A 20,568-nucleotide genomic window follows, 5' to 3' on the forward strand; every position below is an offset into this window, starting at 1 on the left:
TGTGTGTGTGTGTGTGAGCATGTGTGAGTGTGTATGTGTGTGTGGGTGGGTGTGTGCCTGTACCTGTGTGAGTGTTAGACAGAAACACAAAAAGGCATTTGGTCTTGCTTAAACATGTTCTAAAATCATCATGAAAAGACAATAGTCAAGTTCAGCTTTTCCAAGCCCCCTCTTTCTTGCAAACAGAGAGAAAATGAAAACGAAATGCCTGCACATTGCGTCACATAATATGTAGAAATGTCTGCACATCATGTGAAGCCTGTAGTTTACAGTTAGTGTTTATTCCTGTGTTTGCATGGAAGAGGTCCCAGTGGGCCCCTTGTAAGGAAGCATGCAGGCACGGTTCTGGGATTTTGCATAAACCTTTTCTCTCCCTGGCTCATGCGCGCTCTGGCCGTTTCCTCGTCCCCAGAAAGCGCGTGAACTTCTCCTCCTCTTCCTCCTCCTCCTTCACCGAGCGTTCTGGTCCTCCTCTGCGCGCTCCTGGTTTCGCCCTGGACAAACTGCAGCGGAGCGCTGGATTTCCAAAAGTTCGCCAAATTGGTTTAGAGGTACCGGGTTTGGGGTCGGAGAGGTTCGGTGTGTTTTCGGGGATAGGGGTATTTTAGTTTTTTTTTTAGTATTTGTAGTGTTTTTTTTGCAGTTCCACCATGGAGACTCTCAGAGTTCTCCTCGCGCTGCTGTGCGTCTTGGTTGGAGCGCAAGCGCAGGTCCCGAGACCCCGGTTTGCGGGTAAGTTTGCCGAAAAAATATTATCTACTTTACAAGGAAAATCACTACTTCCTAGTCCATATGAAAACGTCTAATGGTGTTTCTGTTTGTGTGAATACAACTCGGCGTATTGAATTGATCTGGACTACAGGAACTAGTCCAGATGTTTCTTCTCTTTGGGCTGAATAGGCTGCTGCTCCCAGCCTGATGCGCCCGCAAAATCAGCAGTAGATGCAATATGAACAGCAAATGAGGTCAGATGATGATAGCAGCCTAGTCCACTGTGAGCAGGCCCTAGTTCAGTCCAATCATGGTTGTCATAACTATAAGTGGTAGGTAGGCCTATAGCAGGCTGGTAAGTTTGGGGTGTAATGCAGACTATAGACATCAAAGTGGTGAATGTGGACACTGACCTGAGCAGCTGATAGCACCTCAGGCCTGCTCATCTGCCAAGGTGCTGTATGGTAATGTATTACAGAGATGGATGGAGACCGCCATCTTACAGTATGAATATGGATGTAGGCCCACACCTGTTTTAACACCTGTATGAGGATGGATAGGACAGGTGGACCAGGCCCATGACACCCACCATGATGCCTGTGGCTGCCATACTGGGCACCCTGCTGGCCTGTAGGCCTCCATTGCTGCAGTAGTGATAACTGTACTGGTATCACTGGGATTAATGCATGGATGGATGATTGAACGATACATGCACCAGTCAATTTATTGATTGTTTGACTGATTGATTTCATCACTTTGGGTGCACCGTTGGGTGGCTGTGTGGGTGATTGATGATGGATAAATTGGCTGACTAACTCAACGGACTTCTCCGGCCATCTTTTGTTTTTTTTGTGAGCAGAGTGTCCTGTCGACCTGTTCTTCGTACTGGACACATCGGAGAGTGTCGCCCTCAGACAGAACCCTCCCAACTTTTACATTGACCAGATCAAAGACTTCACCAAGCGCTTCATAGATGAACTGAAGGACATGTAAGAGACACACACACACACTCCGGGAGGGGCCTGCTGTTCTTTGGGCCTGATTACACCCCCTATCTGTACAGCTTTGCATAACAATATGATGCTGACCGCTGTGTTATTACCACTGATGCACCCAGGCGCCACCCGTGTGACCGCTACCTGACGTGGAACTCGGGAGCGCTGCACTACAGTGACGAGATCATCCTCGTCCGAGAGCTGACCGACATCGCCACTGAACGGCAGGCGCTGAAGAACGACATCGATACCATCAAGTACATCGGCAAGGGCACACACACCGACTGCGCCATCAAGAGAGGCCTTGCCGAGCTGCTCGTCGGGTAATAACACACAAACACACACTCACACTGGAAGACTAGGAAATGTAATGGCAAGATTGATAACCTTTCTGTGTTTGGGTGTGTGTGTGTGTGTGTGTGTGGTGTGTGTGTGTGTGTATGTGTGTGCTTGCGTGCAGGGGTTCCCACTACCACGACAACAAATACATAGTAGTAGTGACTGATGGCCATCCTATTACTGGGTACAAGGAGCCATGCGGAGGCGTGCAGGAGGCCGCCAATGAAGCCAGGCAACACGGGGTTAAAGTGTTTGCTGTGGCCATCTCACCTGACCAGGAGGTATAACACACACACACACACACACACACACACACACTCATACACACACATATAGACATGCACATGTGAACCATAAAGCAGGTAAGCCCCTTTAGACGTGGGCGACATACATTTCCTTATCAATCTTTTAGAAGCAATACAGTTTCTTGAAAAGCATATTTGCATGTATCCGCATATACATAGATTTCCGCATATCATTAAGAGATGACAATGAGTTTATTAACCACATTTTGAAACCTGCAACTTTTCACACTGAACTGCATCTTACAGGGCTTGATGCCAGGACTCAGATATAAAGGGATAGGCCACCCAAAATTCGATGTTGACATAATGTCTTGGCTTGAAAATAGTCTGAAGGCAAAAGAAAAGTCAGCCACTCAGCAGTTTTGTCTAGGCAAAAATACTTGGGGTGTTCTTCATGTACATGGGAATCTATTAAGTGCAGATAATATTATAGATGAGAATGGTGTTATGTCATCAATAGAGTCATGTACTGTAGCTCACCAGAAGGCGTAGGTTCTAGCTTTAGGCCTGTAGGTGTTCATGTTTGTGTTTTCCGTCTCACCAGGACACCAGGCTGTCAGTTATTGCCACAGACCAGAACTACAGACAGAACTTCACTGCTGCAGACGAGTCCAGGTCTACCAAGATGGGAACCATTCACACCATCATCGATATGATCGTACGTCTCCTCTCCTTTCCTCTCCTCTCCTCTCCTCTCCTCTCCTCTCCTCTCCTCTCCTCTCCTCTCCTCTCCTCTGCTCTGCTCTCCTCTCCTCTCCTCTCCTCTCCTCTGCTCTCCTATCCTCTCCTCTCCTATCCTCTCCTCTGCCCTCCTCTCCTCTGCTCTCCTCTCCTCTCCTCTCCTATCCTCTCCTCTGCCCTCCTCTCCTCTCCTCTGCTCTCCTCTCCTCTCCTCTCCTATCCTCTCCTCTGCCCTCCTCTCCTCTCCTATCCTCTGCTCTGCTCTCCTCTCCTCTCCTCTCCTATCCTCTCCTCTGCCCTCCTCTCCTCTCCTCTGCTCTCCTCTCCTCTGCTCTCCTATCCTCTCCTCTGCCCTCCTATCCTCTCCTCTGCCCTCCTCTCCTCTGCTCTCCTCTCCTCTCCTCTCCTATCCTCTCCTCTGCCCTCCTCTCCTCTCCTCTGCTCTCCTCTCCTCTCCTCTCCTATCCTCTCCTCTGCCCTCCTCTCCTCTCCTATCCTCTGCTCTGCTCTCCTCTCCTCTCCTCTCCTATCCTCTCCTCTGCCCTCCTCTCCTCTCCTCTGCTCTCCTCTCCTCTGCTCTCCTCTCCTCTCCTATCCTCTGCTCTGCTCTCCTCTCCTCTGCTCTCCTCTCCTCTGCTCTCCTCTGCTCTCCTCTCCTCTCCTCTGCCCTCCTCTCCTCTCCTCTGCTCTCCTCTCCTCTCCTCTCATCTCCTCTGCCCTCCTCTCCTCTCCTCTCCTCTCCTCTCATCTCCTCTGCTCTCCTCTCCTCTCCTCTCATCTCCTCTGCCCTCCTCTCCTCTGCTCTCCTCTCCTCTCCTCTCATCTCCTCTGCTCTCCTCTCCTCTCCTCTGCTCTCCTCTCCTCTCCTCTCCTCTGCTCTCCTCTCCTCTCCTCTCCTCTCCTCTCCTCTCCTCTCCTCTCCTTTCCTCTCCTCTCCTCTCCTTTATTCTCACCATTTACATTGAATTAAACATTTTGATATTAAACTAACCTAAGCTTTCTCTTCTCCTTTTCAGACAAATGAGACAAAGGATGTGGTATGTCTTCTCAATTTCAATCTTTTTGTTTATCTCTGCTTACTCTGGTCAAATTTAAAGGAGTAGGTAAACAGTAATTTGTATAGACATTAAGTAGATTGGGAAGAAAGGCTGGATTTCTCTCATCCTACAGTGTGACATTGGGTGATGTTAACGTTCTGAGGACTCCACTGGACTCTGACCATATCACTTAAGCTATTGTATTTAAGAAAAGACAGATACAGATGATAATAATATGATCATAATCCACCTGAAACCTCCTTTAAGGTTTTCATAATCCTTCTCTTTTTTTTCCAGTGCTGCTCTTTCGACTGCAGTGTAAGTAACCCATATTACACCTTAATGGTCACTCCTATGCTTTTTTAGGCTTTATGTGTTTTTTTGAGAAATTACATTACAATTACATTACTGATTGTGTTTCATCTGCAGGCTCCAGGAGGGCCCAAAGGACCAGACGGAGACAAAGGCTCCATGGTGGGATATTACATCATGAATACAACTGATCTCGCACCTGCAACAGTTTTTTTTGTTTTTCACTTGGCCTAAAAATGAAGAACACCAAATACACAGCACTGCACCGTCGCATTCAAACTTTTACACTCATCTTTGGTTTGTTTTCTCTCTACAGGGAGAGACAGGTAGACCAGGGATGCCAGGAGAGAAAGGAGATATTGGAAACGTCGTAAGTAGCTCCCGTACCACCCCACAAAACACACACACACACACACACACACAAACAAATGGACGCAATTCATTAGATCTCCTTAGATTTGCACAAACACTGTGACATGGCTACAATATCAAGTCATTTGAGTGGGATCATCAAGGCTTGATGAAAGTGCCATTTGAATGTCCTAACCACTATTTCTTTCACTGTGTTACAGGGAAGTGTTGGAGATCCTGGACCTGTTGGTTACCGTGGAATGAAGGTATAGTGTCACTTCCACCACTAATTCCTACCTTTGTATTGGACAGAGACCAAAAACAACAACAGAAACGTCATGAATCAGTTCATTTTAACAGGCTTTAATGGTGGCAGTGATGATACATAAGAAGGCTATGGATAATGAATAAGGTTTTACACCATTACATAGTGTTACATTGCATGTAATCAGCAATTAGTGGAGGGTAAACCCGCCTAAATCTAGTTTACCCACCGTTTTGTTTGATGAATAGAATGTGCCCAACTTTTTTAGCCTGACAGAAACCGTTATGAGCTAGATTCATATAATACATCATAGTAAGTAGTATCAAGCTGAAGTAAGTCATATGAGGATACCGTCTTTCAGGAAGCAAAGCATTTTTCTAATGCATGTCTGAAAGTATTACTGATTTTTGGCGGTTGTTTGCCTTATGATGATCACTGACTGGAGGTCAGGGTTTGCCCACCTGTTTATTTACCACTATATTGCATATAATGATAATAACTCTGTATGTTTCTGTTTCCAGGGAGACCGAGGTGGCAGAGGAGACAAGGTACTGACAAATACAAAAAGTATACTTCAACAAGTTTCAACATACTGTATATCCTAGGATTACTCTTGATGTACGCCATATCCTGTATGTACTTGATTTGAGAATTGTATTGAAGATAATTAGTATGGTACAGTGTGAATGGAATGGTGTGATGTGATTGGACATGGCTGATCAATCTCTTCTGTTTGCTACAGGGTGAAAGAGGACACAAAGGCTACAAGGTAAGCTGTTTTCTGTCTGTTGTCTGATCTTCTGAAGGATGCTCTCCTGTCGGCTGTTGCTCTGAAATCTAATGGTTCATTTCTTCTCCCATCACTTCCCTCTCTCCTACTCTCTCTCTCGCTCTTTCTGCCTTTCTACCTTTCTCTCTTTCTCAGGGAGACAAAGGTCAAAGGGGAACGGATGGAACTGATGGACGTAAGGTGAGTTGCAGACCCCAAACATCCAGTCATTCCAGCTCTAGCTGTCTTGACCGGACGCGATGCAGCTGTTGAGATTATTATCCTTATGCGTTTTTTCCTCCTTTCCTCGTTAGGGTGAAGCCGGTTTCCCTGGCCTTCCCGGCTGTAAAGGTTCCCCCGGATCAGACGTGAGTTGTATATCTTAATCTCAGACTAATCCCACTGTTGTGATCTCACACGCCTGTTCACACTGACGTCACACACTGAATCACAACCAGATGGAAGTCCTTCAAGTGATGTGTCATGTTCCTTGACATTTTCACCGTTTTTGCTGCATTTGCGAAACACACAGACAAACAATCACACATGCTGGTGTCGGGTCATGGACACACACACACACACACACATGCTTTCTATATCTTTCTATTTCTGTCCCTTTATTTCTTTCAAACACACGCAAATATACACGCACACCAGTCCATCACAGTCTGTGGCTCAGCCGCACATTGTTTACAGTTTAGTCATTAGCCGAAGTTGGAGTTTGAAACGCGGCCCTGACCAACATCTAGCCCCGCGTCTGGAGCCCCGAGGGCAGGGGGACCGAGGCACCTTGGTCTTTAATCAGCGCTCCGTTTACATTCTCTGCTGACAGACTGTTTAAATGAAGCCATATAGTCATACTGTAAACACACACACACACGCATATACGCGCGGATACACACACGCATGCAAGCGCACAGCGGCCTGGAAGTTTCAGCCTTGTGGCTTCAGCTGCTTATGATCATGTAGTGAAGCTGCCTCTGTGTTTCCTGCTTCCAGGGCCTGCAGGGAGAGCCTGGTCCAAAGGGAGACCCCGGTCCTTATGGACAAAAAGGAACTAAAGTAAGACGTAAAAAAAATACTTGTTTCTGTCAAAGATGGTCAAATAGCCTTTTTGCCACTCTGTATTGAGACGTTGTGTGCTTGTTCCAGGGAGATTCTGGACGAGACGGCGAACTGGGACGGCCTGGGAACTTCGGCCCGCTGGGATCCAAGGTATGTCGAGACGCCCGAAAACAGAGATGTGTAGGAAATGTCTATATATCGCACAAGCCAGGCCGTATCATGTATCTGTGATTGTCTGTGCTTTGATAGGGCGATCGGGGCCCTCGCGGAGCCAATGGGGACAAAGGAGAGCGCGGCGATGATGTAAGTGATTCCACACCAGTGTTTTGTGATAAAGACACTGGACAACCCCAGCCATATCAAACTCATAACCTTCAACATCATGCCTGACGTCATGTATGTGTGTGTGCTCGTGTGTTTCAGGGCGCACCCGGACCGGATGGGCCTCGCGGAGACAGAGTAAATAGCACTGATGTTGACCCTGTGTGTGTGTGAGAGTGTGTGTGTTGCCAAAGTGTGTGTTAACATCTCTCTCTCAACTCCCTGTCAGGGACAAGCTGGAGAGAAGGGGGAGCAGGGTTCCCGTGGAAACAGAGGTCCGAGAGGAGAGGGAGTAAGTGATGATAAGGAGTAGACTTACATCCACTGATAAGGACTTGATGAAGGTTTCTATTAGTGATGAATTTCAATTGGACTCCTGAACTGGGAGAACAGCAGCTGTATTGACCTTAAAAGCTGTCATACTGTTTTGTAAGCTCATTTGTATTGTGCTCTTACTGACCTAACTTTGTTTAAAGCTTGGCTCCGTGTGCCTCGATTGTCTATTGTTATTGCCTTGAAGACTTTATTCAGTGCATTTATTCATTTGTCATTTTCCTTGCCAGGGGGAGCCCGGACCCCGCGGAGAGCAGGGGAGGGAGGGCTCATCTGGCCCCAACGGAGAACCAGTAAGACACACACACACACAAACATAAACACACACACTCACACAGACACACACAGGAGCTACGTGCAGCACTACTGTTCATTGGCCGGTTGCGTAGTGTTGCAGGAGGCGACACGGCCCCAAGTACAAACCACCCAGTTCTCTTTCTGGCAGCATCCTTTTTTTCCAGTCGGAGAGAGGGAGCGGCAGTTTGCGCTCGTGTGTGCGCATGTCTCTTTGTGTGTGTGCGTGTATGAGTGTGAGCATGGGTGCATGTGAATCCATATTTCATCCGCGTCTGTTACTGAGGGGGATTAAAATGAGCAGCAGCCTAAACAGAGGCGAAAACTGGACAGTGCCTCAGAGCGCTGCCCACTCCTCTGTGTTTGAGTATTCTCTCTCTCTCTCTCTCTCTCTCTCTCTCTCTCTCGCTCGCTCTCTCATTCTCACTCTTTCTTCCTCCTGGGAACATCAGCACTCACTCTTTCCTCTCTGACTCAGTTCTTCTCCCTCTGCCCGAGCCAAAGCCTCAGTATGGTTTTCTTAATAAGGCATAAGGCAGTGTAATAATAATAATACGTTACATGCGTTAGTTGTGGTAACCTCCGTGATGTCAGAACTCTCAATGGCTCTTTTGTGCTTTAGGCTGTGCCTCCTTTCCTCATCAGAGCTGAATGAATAGTAGGGAACTGAATAGTAGAGAAAACATGGAATAAACGACACATACTATAGGCTACCTCATACTGAGAAGACCTAACTGCAACCTCACAGTTACTGAGACTTCACTGCACACATGGATATCATTCACACACATGCATAAACACTGTCAAGCTACATTATGTATGCAGTATTCCACTGTTATAGTATTGTGCTATTTCAGCAGTATTTGTTGCTGTCATATTTATTGGAGTCTTGTAGCATTTATTCTGCCAATGTTAGGCTATGATTCTGAACCCATTAACAGCTGTGTAAAGTACTAGATGAGTGGACCGTTGTTAGAGCTGGGAAGCTACTATCATCTTGGGTATACAGCAGTGGCAGAGCTGTGGGCTTTTTTCAGGAAATTGCTGTATTGACCTTATTTCCACAGCGGCCATTTTGAACTTCCGTCACACTGGGGAAACTGGTGGGAAGCTCTACCTGGAAAATTGGCATTAAAACTAACGTTACCTCAAGTCTTCAGATAGACCTAACAGTTACCAAATTAGCAGTCTCAGGAACAACAACTACAGCGAGTGCTTGAATTTAGCAGGGAGGTTAGCTTACCAGCTAGCTTAGCTAGCTTACCGGCTAGTTAGCTAGTAGCTAGTTAGCTAATACCAAGGCTACCGAGGCTAGACTCTGGTAACTAGCTATAGTGGGCCAAATAGCCTACCTTAAAATGTGAACCTAATGTTTACCCAATTCCTGATGCCTGCATGATGTGCAGGCGTGATGTAAGTTCAAAATGGCCGCCATCTGAATAAGATATATTACCAGTTTTCTTCAACAAATTGCACTGTGACTATTGCTTGTTGGAATTTTAATGGTGTCTCATTAGAGAATTTAATGGTGGTGTTGTTTTCCAGGGCGAGCCTGGCAGGGCCGGGTCTCCTGGCTACAGAGGAGATGAAGGATCACCTGGACCAGAGGTGAATCCAACAGTCACTCACACACACACACACACACACACACACAGATAACTGATTACATGCTTAAAATTGGAATTAGTAGCCTAAAGCATAGGATCAGTCCAACTTGGCACGTAGTGTAATCTGCCATTTACCCATTGTTTAACCTCCAAATTGCATAACAATGTGCAGTTGAATTCACAGACTGCAATTAGAAATGTGTTATCATCAATCTTCTACGGTATATTACTACTATTAACAATCATTATTTTAAGATGTTTAAAATGATCGGACACCCATTATCACACAATCAAGGTAATCAGCCAGTAGTTTTAAGGACACATTACAGTTACCCATTGTTTTTCAGTACAATGGGTATTGCAACAATAATTTATAACTTTCCAAACTTACACACACGCAACAGACACACACACACACACACACACACACAATGCCTTGACGCCATCCTACCCCTTTTCAACAAACACTACAAATGTCATGTCACATTTCATATGTTTTTAATCTCATCTTTCCTTTCATCTCCCAGGGAGCCAAAGGACCAAGAGGAATCAAAGGAGCTCCAGGAGACCGAGGCCAGATGGGGGAGAGGGTGAGAGAGAGAGAGAGAGATGTGGCACCATCCATCATATGCCATGCCATGATGTCTGTGTGTGTGCCTGAGATAAACCTTCTTCCTTCATTTCAGGGAGAAGATGGTGTCCAGGGAAACGGAACGTCAGGTTGCCACGGCTTCCAGGTACGTGAACTTATTACATGTCATGCTCTGTGTAAATTTGTGTCAGTGTGTGTTTGTGTGTACATCATGAACATTTGTGTCTTCTTCAGGGTTACCCTGGGCCACGCGGAGACCCCGGTGAGCCGGTAAGTTCATGACCTTTCACCTTCAACTAGGGCCAGACCGATGTATTAGTTTGTCAATATATCAGGCCAATATCCGCCTTTTATTAAAAAATCAGATACTGGCCAGTCAGTGTCATCCACCTTCAATATGAAGGATATGAAGCAGTATGTTTCATTACATATTTATTGTAGAATTCATCAATACTACACATGGTTGTCAATGGGAAGCCCTTAACTTGAGCTGATTCTATATGCAGCATTTTGATCAGATTCCACTGAATACTGAATTCTTTGCTATGGAAATATTCAAATATACATTTTGAGATACAGAATACTAGTCATTGGCAGCATATCAGTAACCTTGAACTTCATGCTCCAGCTTAGTACTTGGCGTGCGACCTCTAACCGTTGCTCTCTGACCCTCAGGGTGGCAAGGGAACACCCGGACCCAAAGGAGACGACGGAGAGCCCGGAGAGCCAGGCACCGATGTGAGTTCCGCCCCTGTCTCCATTTTGGAGTCGTTCCTCTCTCTTTATCTCATTTTATCTTCCTTTAATCCCTTCCTGGCACGGAGCGCCGGCAGGATGTGAGTCACATTTCACTCCCTCGCGTTTTATAGACCCATTTACATATCTTCTGTTTTTTATTGGTCTCTTTTTATACTTTTGTAGTTAGACTTTTTTGTCTTTCATTTGTTTTTCTGTACCACCACTTTCGAAATACTTTACTTTTGTTTTTCACTCTGTCTGTCTGTCTGTCTGTCCATCTCCCTCTGTTTCGCAGCTGGAAATGCTTTGTCAAGTAGAACTGAACGTGTGTGTGTGTGTGTGTGTGTGTGTGTGTGTCTATGGGGAAGAGGGCTTTGAGCTGATGCAGCTGTGTATATGTCGTTGTCAAGGATACCAGGAAATGAGTGGAGACTATGAAGGGACTGCATTTCTCTTTTGGAGTGTGTGAATGTGTTTTTGCATGTTTGTGTGTGTGTGTGTGTGTGTGTGTGTGTGTGTGTGCGTGTGTGGCATGTGTGCGCATGTTTGGGTGTACATGTGTGTGTCCACTCGTGTATCCGTTGCGTGACAGTTGTAACAGTTTTAACCCCTGGTTCAACTTGGTCATGCTTAGGTTGAAATTATTACGTCGCCATGGTTCGTGCTTCATGACATAAACATCTTTGCACATGTTTGCACTTTTCCCTCATGCCTACCTCCTGCACCCTGACGTCTGCCTGTGAGAGGCATCACACTCTGTAAGCTGCAGATCAAAGTGTCAGATCGGTTTAGCTCATCAAGATAAGGCAGGAGTGTATGACTGCTCTCCAGGGGTGGAAAGGAGCTACGTAAAACCACACAGGTTACAGAAATTGCGTAGATTTTTAGAGTAATGCTACTTTTCCAGGTCCAGTTTTTTAAGCATTTACTCCTATGCTTACTTGTTCCATTTTCTGTCAGTGAGTAGTAAGAGCAGCGCACAGGAAAACCTCTCATAACTTACTGAAAGTTTTATTGATCCATCCCTGGTCCTCAAGATGATAATGTAAGGACATCATCAAAAACCGAGAAGATAGGAGGAACAGTTTGGAAACATGCAGAAAATCTTACTGATTCCAAACTAACTAGATGCTTAAGTGCTACTTTAATGAACTACTACCTCTACTTCACGAAAATATCGTAGCACTCTTTCTTTCCACTACTGCTGCTCCCTCGGTCAGGATGGCACGACCTTTATAAAAATAGATAATAAGATGCCATATTTTATGTATCTCACTGGAGAAAGTGAATCCATTACATTCCATCTGTCCCCAGAGTCATTCATCCATCTTTAAACAGGCCACAATCTCTTTTTCTCTTAACAATCACTTGCTTGTTTTCACCAAGTTTTGCGCCCAGCCATTCACCGGTTTGTGTGAGTGTGGACGATACAATGTAAGAAACAGTTTGACTGCAAATCACAAGAAGTTGAACTGGTAAGTTTAATGCAGCTTGGGCTTCACTGTGATTTTTGAGCGACTGGATTTCTGAGTGAAATTGTTCAGAAAAATGTTTACACTGTACAGGCTTGTCCATAGTTGCCTGCAGTATTCGTGGCCAGAGGGGACAGGACAGGACGGGACAGACAGGGGTGTGTCACACCTTTTTGACTCCTTCACCTCTTTAACACACAACGGAATGATAATATATACATCTTCACCAACAGTCACATCTGGCTCTGTGTCGTCAAATATGACGCCATACAATCCGTGTCAGGACATTGTGTTGTGTGTGTGTGTGTGTGTGTGTGTGTGTGTGTATCTGAATGGATGATATGGGCCATGTTTTATACATCAGAGACTGTTTGAAGTTGGGAATGTGCAGTAATTGGATCCTTGTGTGTGTGTGTGTGTGTGTTTGTGTGCGCGTGTGTGTGTGTGTTCTTGCTCATGGCGGAGAGCAGATATGCATGTGTGTGTATTAAAAGCCAGGTGGTTGGCATTACCTCTTTTAGCCAAGGGAATGTATCTGTAGCCTCTCTCTCTCTCTCTACCTCTCTTTCTACCTCTCTCTCTCTCTCTCTCTATCTCTCTCTCTCTCTCTCTCTCTCTCTCTCTCTCTACCTCCCTTTCTCATCTCTCTACCTTTCTACTATAGATAGATGGCTAGATGGCAGTATAACAGCAGTGGAGTCCAGCTGGTTTGAAATGACCTTGAGCTCAGTTCAAAGAGCAGAAATGATTTATTACGATGATTTGTGATTTCACAGTGTTTGCCTGCCTTCCTGTATCTTATTTCTCTCCAACATGTTGTGACGCAAATGGGTATTTAGACAATACCCTCAACTCCAACAAGCACCTCTGTTTGCAATTTAAAAATAGTGTCTGGAGCAGAACATCATTAAGCGTGGTATCCACTCTCGACTTGCAATTTTGCATTCATTTGAATTTCTCAGACCAAAATGCCCGCACCTCCTTTAAAGTGTGTAACTGTAGCTGTGGGAACATGAACCTAAAGTGCAAATGGTTTCCCCAAACAGATTTACAGTGTTGAGCTCTCTATTCTCCACACTTCTTCAGTCTCCACCATAATCTCCCAGTGATTAGCCGTGGGTCGCAGTGCAGCTGCTGCAGGGGCTTTGGCTGCTCTTTCCCCCTGCAGCTGGACTGCTGTGGCGGACAGCGGGGCAGAGTGCGCCAGACCTGGCCTTCATTAAGATTCGAAATGGATTTAGTGGCTTTTCTCAGAGTCGCTGATCTTAGTCTAGCGATAGGGCTTGAGTATTGTTGGAGGGTTTTTGATACTTTGATACCAGTTTTGATCGGTTAATACCTCCTCTAAAACGCTACTTTTTTTATATCTTTCTTCTTGGAATGAAGCGGAATGATTTAATAATGCAAAGTAAATCATTAGTAGTAGGAGTGGTAGTAGTAGTATCATTATTCATTCATTATTTTTGTAAATTATCATTTGAACATGCTATTTGGTATTCTAAATAGAATCAGACCACATTCCATTGGTTTCCTCAGGACAAATATCCATAAACATGAGGAAAACTTTCTCATTTTCACATTTTGAAGCTTTTTCATACCTTTTGATACCTTATCTCTTTTCAATACCCAACCCCTATCTAGTGCAAAAGAATGAACCAACCCCAAGCACATACCTGATGTTTCTGAAAGTCATTTAGATCCCTAATCTGCTGTAACTCCGTCGTTTGAGACAAAGGTATGGCTAGTAGATCTCTAGGTGTGATATGTGCAGATTGGCAGATAATATGATCCCTGCAGTAACAGAGGAGCAGCAGCAGCACATACCTGTGCTACATATCTGAGCTGTCGCCTGCGGTCGGTGTTATGAAGACTTTTCAATTTGTTGCACACCTACCGGACACAAAGCTGTCATCTTGTCATGAGAATTGGTGCATGACGGTGATAGATGTTTACACCAGTACACATTCAACACATATACCGTATTAAATGTACTTACTTGTACTCACTGTCTAACCCTTAAAGTGTATATACCGGGGCGTGGGCCTCTCTCATTATCTCCCTGTCTCTCTCTCTCTCCACAGAACGACCTTCCGGGGAATCCAGGACCTAAAGGGGCCAAAGGTCACAGGGGACCTGAGGGCAGAGCGGTACGAATGCCGCCGAGTCAGGGCATGAGCTGACCGTGTGTGTGTGTGTGTGTGTGTGTGTAGGTTTGTCTGTATGTGTATACAAGTCTAGACATTGGAGGGGTTATTGTCCACACCTGCAAAATAGACCCCCCCCCCCCCCCCCCCCCCCAAAACCATTAACACACACACTGCCGTCATCCCCCTTTTTTGTAATCTGCTGGGCAAAAAACATTTCAATTCACCAACCAGCAATTGAAAGCTCATGGCGCTGGACCATAATGAGATAATGAGCAGAAATTGGTCCTAAATATGATACAGAACGCATGTTCTCCAAGGCCCCGATCCATCTCTCCTTGAACTGCACCCTTTCACACTTTCCCCACTTCGCCTCTCCACCTCTTCCCTCTCCCTCTTCCTCCCCTCTCTACCCTTTCGTTCTCCTCTTCCCTCCCCTCTCTTCTCTCCTTCTGCTCTGGCCTGAGCCTCTGCTGCATATTTCTGCATGAACAGTTTGAGTTATGTCTTTGTGGGACGATTCCTCCCGTCTGCAATTAACTGCTGTCTCTCTCTTTTGTGTGTGTGTGTGTGTGTGTGTTTGCCTGTGTGCACACACACGCATGCTAGCCTGGCGTCATTGTCACAAGAAAGAACGCTCTTAAAACTGAATTCTGTGTCTGTTAAAACAAAACAGATGGTTTTCCTGCAGCGGCGCAAAAAAAAACAAAATGGTGTGGCAAGGGAACAGAACTTTTGGAGGATTCGCTTGTTGTTGCAGAAAGGCGGCATACCCAAATGTGTGGGTGTGGATGTGGGTTCAGGGACTGAGGGATTCTGGTTTACCGTGAATTCAAAGGAGTAATGGTTTTTCTTGTGAAAATCATCCTTTTTATTCCAGTAAAAGTGAAACGTCATCCACGGTTCTAGCTTTCTGTCATCCTTTCAGTCCCTTTCTGGGCAGATAAACTGTTGTTTGGCCAGAGCTTTACTCTGATAAACATTCACTGCTAACAGGGGAATTAATCACTCATCCTCTCTCTCTCTATCTCTCTCTCTCTCTGTCTCTCTATCTCTCTCTCTCTCTGTCTCTCTCTCTCTCTCTCTTCAGGGACCTCCTGGGCCTCCCGGACCACCAGGAACTGATGTGAGTTTAAAAACCTTTAATCAGTGCACCTAATCTGAACCCCCGCCCCTCATTTCAGCCGCATGGCGGCACAGCTAAGTACCACAGACTTAATTCCCCCTTGGGCTGTGCTGGTTTGAGTTTGAAACTGATACTCTAAGTTAAGTCCGTTGCCAATTTCCTGAACACAGAAAGCCTCGCCTTTGACCGAGCAGCTCGCTCAGTGAAAAATCTCCATTGTCATGTTTTGTTTTGCTTTTTTTTTTTGTTTTATTTTGGAGTAGCTTCAAACTGTGTCTAGCACCTTATGTAAGGCTATGCAACGGTGCATTATGGTATACCGTAACATACATTCCACCTCTCCCTTCAGGAATGTGAAATTCTGGATATCATCATGAAGCTCTGCTGTAAGTTATCCTGAGACAATGAACACACTTCCACACACACACACACACACACACGTATGTTAAACCCTCGCCCTTTTCAACTCCGTGCCTGATTACCCACGCATGCAATCGAAACCTGAAGAATGTGAAGGTTAAGCAGGTTCTGTTGTCTTAAGATTTTTTCTGTCCAATTAATTAATTTTGTTTTGATTTGTTTTTTCTCCCCCCCTCTATCTTCCTCTTCCCACACATCACAGCTTGTTGTGGTAAGTTTATACCCGATCTGAAACACATGAAAATCATTATCATCATTATTTCCCCTTATTCAGCTGCCAATGTGATACTCGTCCCATGGTGAATTTGTGTGTGTGTGTGTGTGTGTCTCTAGAGTGTAAGTGCGGACCTCTGGACCTGGCCTTCATTGTGGACAGTTCAGAGAGTATCGGTGCCTCCAACTTTGCTCTTGCCAAAGACTTCATCATCACCGTCATCGACAGACTGATGAAAGACCAGCAGATCAAGGTACGATCTTCATCTCGTTGCGTCTTGACATTTGACTACATCGTCTGAGTGTGTATTTCCATTTTCAAATTCATTCATCTTTGCATCATCACTGTGGGATAACTGACGTCTGACCGTCACGGAATGCATTGTTTACTCAAAATGATACTGGCAGTGCAGTGCAAGTTGTTTTCAGAGGTGTTAGGAAGCGTTGCTTTGAGAACAGACCTCAAAATAGAAAGTGTGAATGGATTTTCTCAGGGTTTGGACACTGCTTTTATGTCCCTCCAGTGACTCTCTCCTTCCAGTTTGGATATAATTAGTCAGGGTGGGTGGGGTGCAGCAATGTTGACGGAGGAAAACACATGCGCAGACACATAACAAACACACACACACACACACAGAAAAACACACGGTCACCATGTCCTGTTTCTCTTTCCAGTTTGGATTTAATGACTCCAGGGTGGGCGTAGTCCAGTACAGCGGTTCACAAGCCCAAGAAGCCGTGCAACTGGGCGACCCCGACATCCAGACCCTCAACGAACTTAAGCAGTGAGTCCACATACCCACACGCACACACACACACACTCCTGCCTTGAATTTTCCCTGGACTGCTCTTTGATTGGTCTCTTGTATTGGAGACAGTTCGACACTCTACCGGCTGTTGCCCAGGTTCGATTTCCGGTCAGGGAAACGGTTCAGCCGTGATTCAGCCTTGCTTCAGTTAGGCAGCAGGGTGGTCTAGTGGTTAGACAGCATCCTTCAGCTGGAAGAATGGGGTTCAAGTCGCTGTGTTGGCAAGCATCCGCCCTGCTGAAGCGTCCTAGAACAAGAAACTGAATCCCTACCAGCTCCGGGGGTGTTGTTTTGTAGCCGACCCTGACCTCTGACCTCCCTGGAGGAGGGCAAGTGAAAGAGAATTTCCCTACAGGGATTAGAGTAATAATCCACAATATTTTCCCACAGACAATTCCCCCTGTTTTGCTACTCTTATCGCTGATTGATAAAACACAATAGTGATTCAACCTTTAGCCAGTTCATGAAAGCTTTTACATTTGCTGTGCTAAACACCCTGCGTCTGGCAGGTCTTTCCTGGGAAAAATCCGTTTTGTGAGTTTTCAAATGTTTGTGTGTGTGCGTGCGCAGTAGGGTGAGAGGCCTGACCTGGCTGGCTGAGGCCACCTACACAGGCGAGGCCCTGCAGTACTCTCTGACCAACATGATCAGCCGCCTGAAGCAGGAGAACCGAGTCGTCCTGGTTCTCACCGACGGCCGCTCCGACATCTCCAGGGACAAAGTTCCCCTCAACACCCTGTGCGGAAAAGGCATCCGGGTGAGCGCAACACGCACATCAGTGCCCGCGGACACGCATTCACTCAGAACTGACATCCGGAAATCCTAAAAATGCGTTTCCTCGTCTCCAGGTGGGCGGTTTAGGAGTGAAGGACTACTCAGGCCGGCAGCCCAACCAGGAGCAGCTGGAGGACGTGGTGTGTAAGAGCGACCAGGACAAACCTGGCTTCTCCTTCGTCCTGGACAACTTCGCCGAGCTGCTGGACGACACCTTCCTGCAGAACCTCACCACCAGCATCTGCCAAGGTACAACACACACACACACACACACACACACACACGCACACACACACACACACACACATCCATTTTCACTGTAGTCTGTTTACTTGTGTTTACACTTTGAAAGAATTCTAAGTAAATGGACTTAATCCCTTTTTTTTTTTACTTCCAACGCCAGATAAGAAGTGCCCAGACTACAAATGTCCAAGTAAGTCCATTTTTTAATATACTACAGTTTCACATTTGATGGTACTGTTGGTTTTCTGATCTGTCATCTTGATCAATCTGTTGATCAATCTTGTCATCTCTATGTCTTTATCAAGCTCTCTCTCTCTCTCCCTCTCTTTCTCTTGTTCTGTCTTAATTAGATTAGATGACACTTCTAATTTCTTCTTTTTTACTTCCTACTGATCTACTTGGATAAATTGGGTCGTTGCAGCAGCAAATAATAGGATACAGCAAATAAAACTAGACAAGAAAAGAGCTTAAACATAGTACAACCAACAATTAAAATACTAGAATGTATCAAGAAAAAATCTATGAGTGAAAAGAATGAACATATATGAATTGAAGATATATAAATATCTGCTGTCTTGCAGCTTGTCAGATCACTAGGATCATTGAGATTAGTAATTGATCGGCTGTGCTGTGTGTGTGTTGCAGTCACCTTCTCCGGTGACACCGACATCGTGGTGATGATGGACAGCTCTGCCAGCGTGGGCCAGAAGAACTTCGAGACCAGCAAGGCGTTCGTCCGCCGCCTGTCCGAGCGCTTCCTGACGGCCGAGCGGAGGGGCCGCGCCGCCGTGCGAGTGGCCGTGGGCCAGTACAGCCGGACGCCCCGCATGGAGCAGGAGCTGACCACCAACCTCACCCAGCTGGTCTTCCGCGTCGACGAGGCCGCCTTCCAGAACGACGGCACCTCCGTGACGGAGGCCATGAGCTTCGCCCTGCAGCGCTTCGAGGGCCGCGGCGACTCATCGGGCAACAGGAAGAAGAAGCTGGTGCTGTTCTCGGACGGCAGGTCTCAGGGCGTCACCGAGGCCGTGCTGGAGAAGCGCGTGCGGCAGGTGACCGACGCCGGCGTGGAGCTCTTCGTCATCTCCGTGGGCAACCAGGTCAGCGAGGTTAACCTGCGCACCCTGGTGAGCAAGGGGCGGCAGGACGACGTCACCTACGCCCAGCGCCACCTGTTCCGCGTCCCGGACTACCCCTCTCTGCTGCGCGGGGTCTTCCACCAAACCGTCTCCCGCAGGGTGTCCCTGCCCTGAGCAGGGCCCCGCACAACAGGACCAACACGCTTTAGATTTTTAGTCCCATTATGAATACTCAGTCTCACTCATTTACCGTACACTGTGTTCAAGTGCTTTTTTTAAAAGAAATGTCAGAAAACGACAAACGATTGTGTGCCAGGCAGACGGAAAGGTCTGCTAAGAAAAGGGGCAGCTGCGGTCCTGGAGAGCCACTGATAAGAGCCATGTCTAAACCTGATTTTATCTTCCATTCAGATTGGTATTGGGCTGATTTCCACTCAGGCGCTTTACATTCCTGTGTCACTTTCACCTAGTCTGGATCCATCATCTTTCAGTTGAATTCGACTTCATAATTCAAGGCAAACCAATGTGGAGCAAAGTGTGGGTTGAGAATGGCTCGTCAGGCTACAGTCTCTCGTCTCTCCAGGACCGGAGCTCCCTCAGTTTGAAGGATAGTGTTTAGGGTCTGATGTGGACCCGGTTATTGTTGCTCTTAGATCACCAAACCGACAGGGAAAACAGGACGTGACATCAGACAAAACCCATCAGCACTTCACCTGGTACTAATGAGAGCAGACCAGCTGGACCCAGCACGTCTGAGTGTGTGTGTGTGTGTGTGTGTGTGTGTGCACCTCTGTGTGTGTGTGCATATCCATGTATGTGTAGTGATGTGATGTTTTATGTGTAGCCTTGGGGGATTGTTCAATAAACAGTTCTGCTTGGGTCACTGGTTCACATGATGACAGAGAGCTGTTCTGGATCATGTGTGCACCAGAGCGGCCTCTGTCAAACACACACATACACACACACACACACACACACACACACACACACACACCCTCGGCCATCATCAGTCAGGCAGGAAAACATCTGTCATGACTGATGGTCCGGCCTGATATGGAAAAGAACCCTAAGGGAACTATGCCGTGAGCCCCTCACACCCACACATACACACACAGAAAACACACACACACATACCTGCAGTTTCCACACACAAGCCGTCGGTTTTGTTATCAGCAGTGGCCCAGAGTCACTGCACTGTTGTTATTATCTGTGGTGCTATTAGTCTCAGTGTATCAGCCTCTACCCATGTTGTTAAAGAAGATACTTTACCTGAGGATACACACCCTCAGCAGTGATGTAAGAGCTCCTTCAATAAAGGTTGCTACACCCAAATGTCTCAGCTCACTTTTGTCCACACACACACACACACACTCTTCCCTTTGCATGTTCACACATGTACGCATAAATATGCCTTTGACTTGGATTCACTCCCTAATTTGTTAACCTTGACCGCTAAATACTTGACCCTAACCTTTTCCTTCACCTAACACTAATTCTATCTCTAAGTCCAGATGTTAAAATGGCCGGTTTTCAACATGAGCGCCAACTAAATGTTCACTCCCTGCTGACTTTT

At 46.3% G+C, this 20,568-nt stretch overlaps 1 protein-coding gene across 1 annotated transcript; it reads left to right on the forward strand.

Annotated features, from left to right (window-relative positions):
• The first annotated feature begins 489 nt into the window (after window positions 1-489).
• On the forward strand, window positions 490-20,327 carry col6a1 (collagen, type VI, alpha 1). The gene is made up of 35 exons (XM_071902174.2): window positions 490-732; window positions 1,571-1,700; window positions 1,829-2,029; window positions 2,167-2,326; window positions 2,895-3,008; window positions 4,048-4,068; window positions 4,366-4,386; window positions 4,498-4,542; window positions 4,697-4,750; window positions 4,953-4,997; window positions 5,518-5,544; window positions 5,739-5,765; window positions 5,922-5,966; window positions 6,080-6,133; window positions 6,765-6,827; window positions 6,918-6,980; window positions 7,080-7,133; window positions 7,254-7,289; window positions 7,381-7,443; window positions 7,715-7,777; window positions 9,324-9,386; window positions 9,913-9,975; window positions 10,072-10,122; window positions 10,212-10,247; window positions 10,653-10,715; window positions 14,269-14,334; window positions 15,422-15,457; window positions 15,807-15,843; window positions 16,080-16,088; window positions 16,211-16,344; window positions 16,766-16,875; window positions 17,470-17,656; window positions 17,748-17,922; window positions 18,077-18,106; window positions 18,562-20,327. The coding sequence occupies exons 1-35, from the start codon at window positions 651-653 to the stop codon at window positions 19,167-19,169; spliced, it is 3,036 nt and encodes a 1,011-aa protein (XP_071758275.1). The 5' UTR covers window positions 490-650; the 3' UTR covers window positions 19,170-20,327.
• The last annotated feature ends 241 nt before the right edge of the window (window positions 20,328-20,568 follow it).

The sequence above is a fragment of the Centroberyx gerrardi genome, chromosome 13 (assembly GCF_048128805.1).
Source record: "Centroberyx gerrardi isolate f3 chromosome 13, fCenGer3.hap1.cur.20231027, whole genome shotgun sequence".
Lineage (NCBI taxonomy): Eukaryota > Metazoa > Chordata > Actinopteri > Beryciformes > Berycidae > Centroberyx > Centroberyx gerrardi.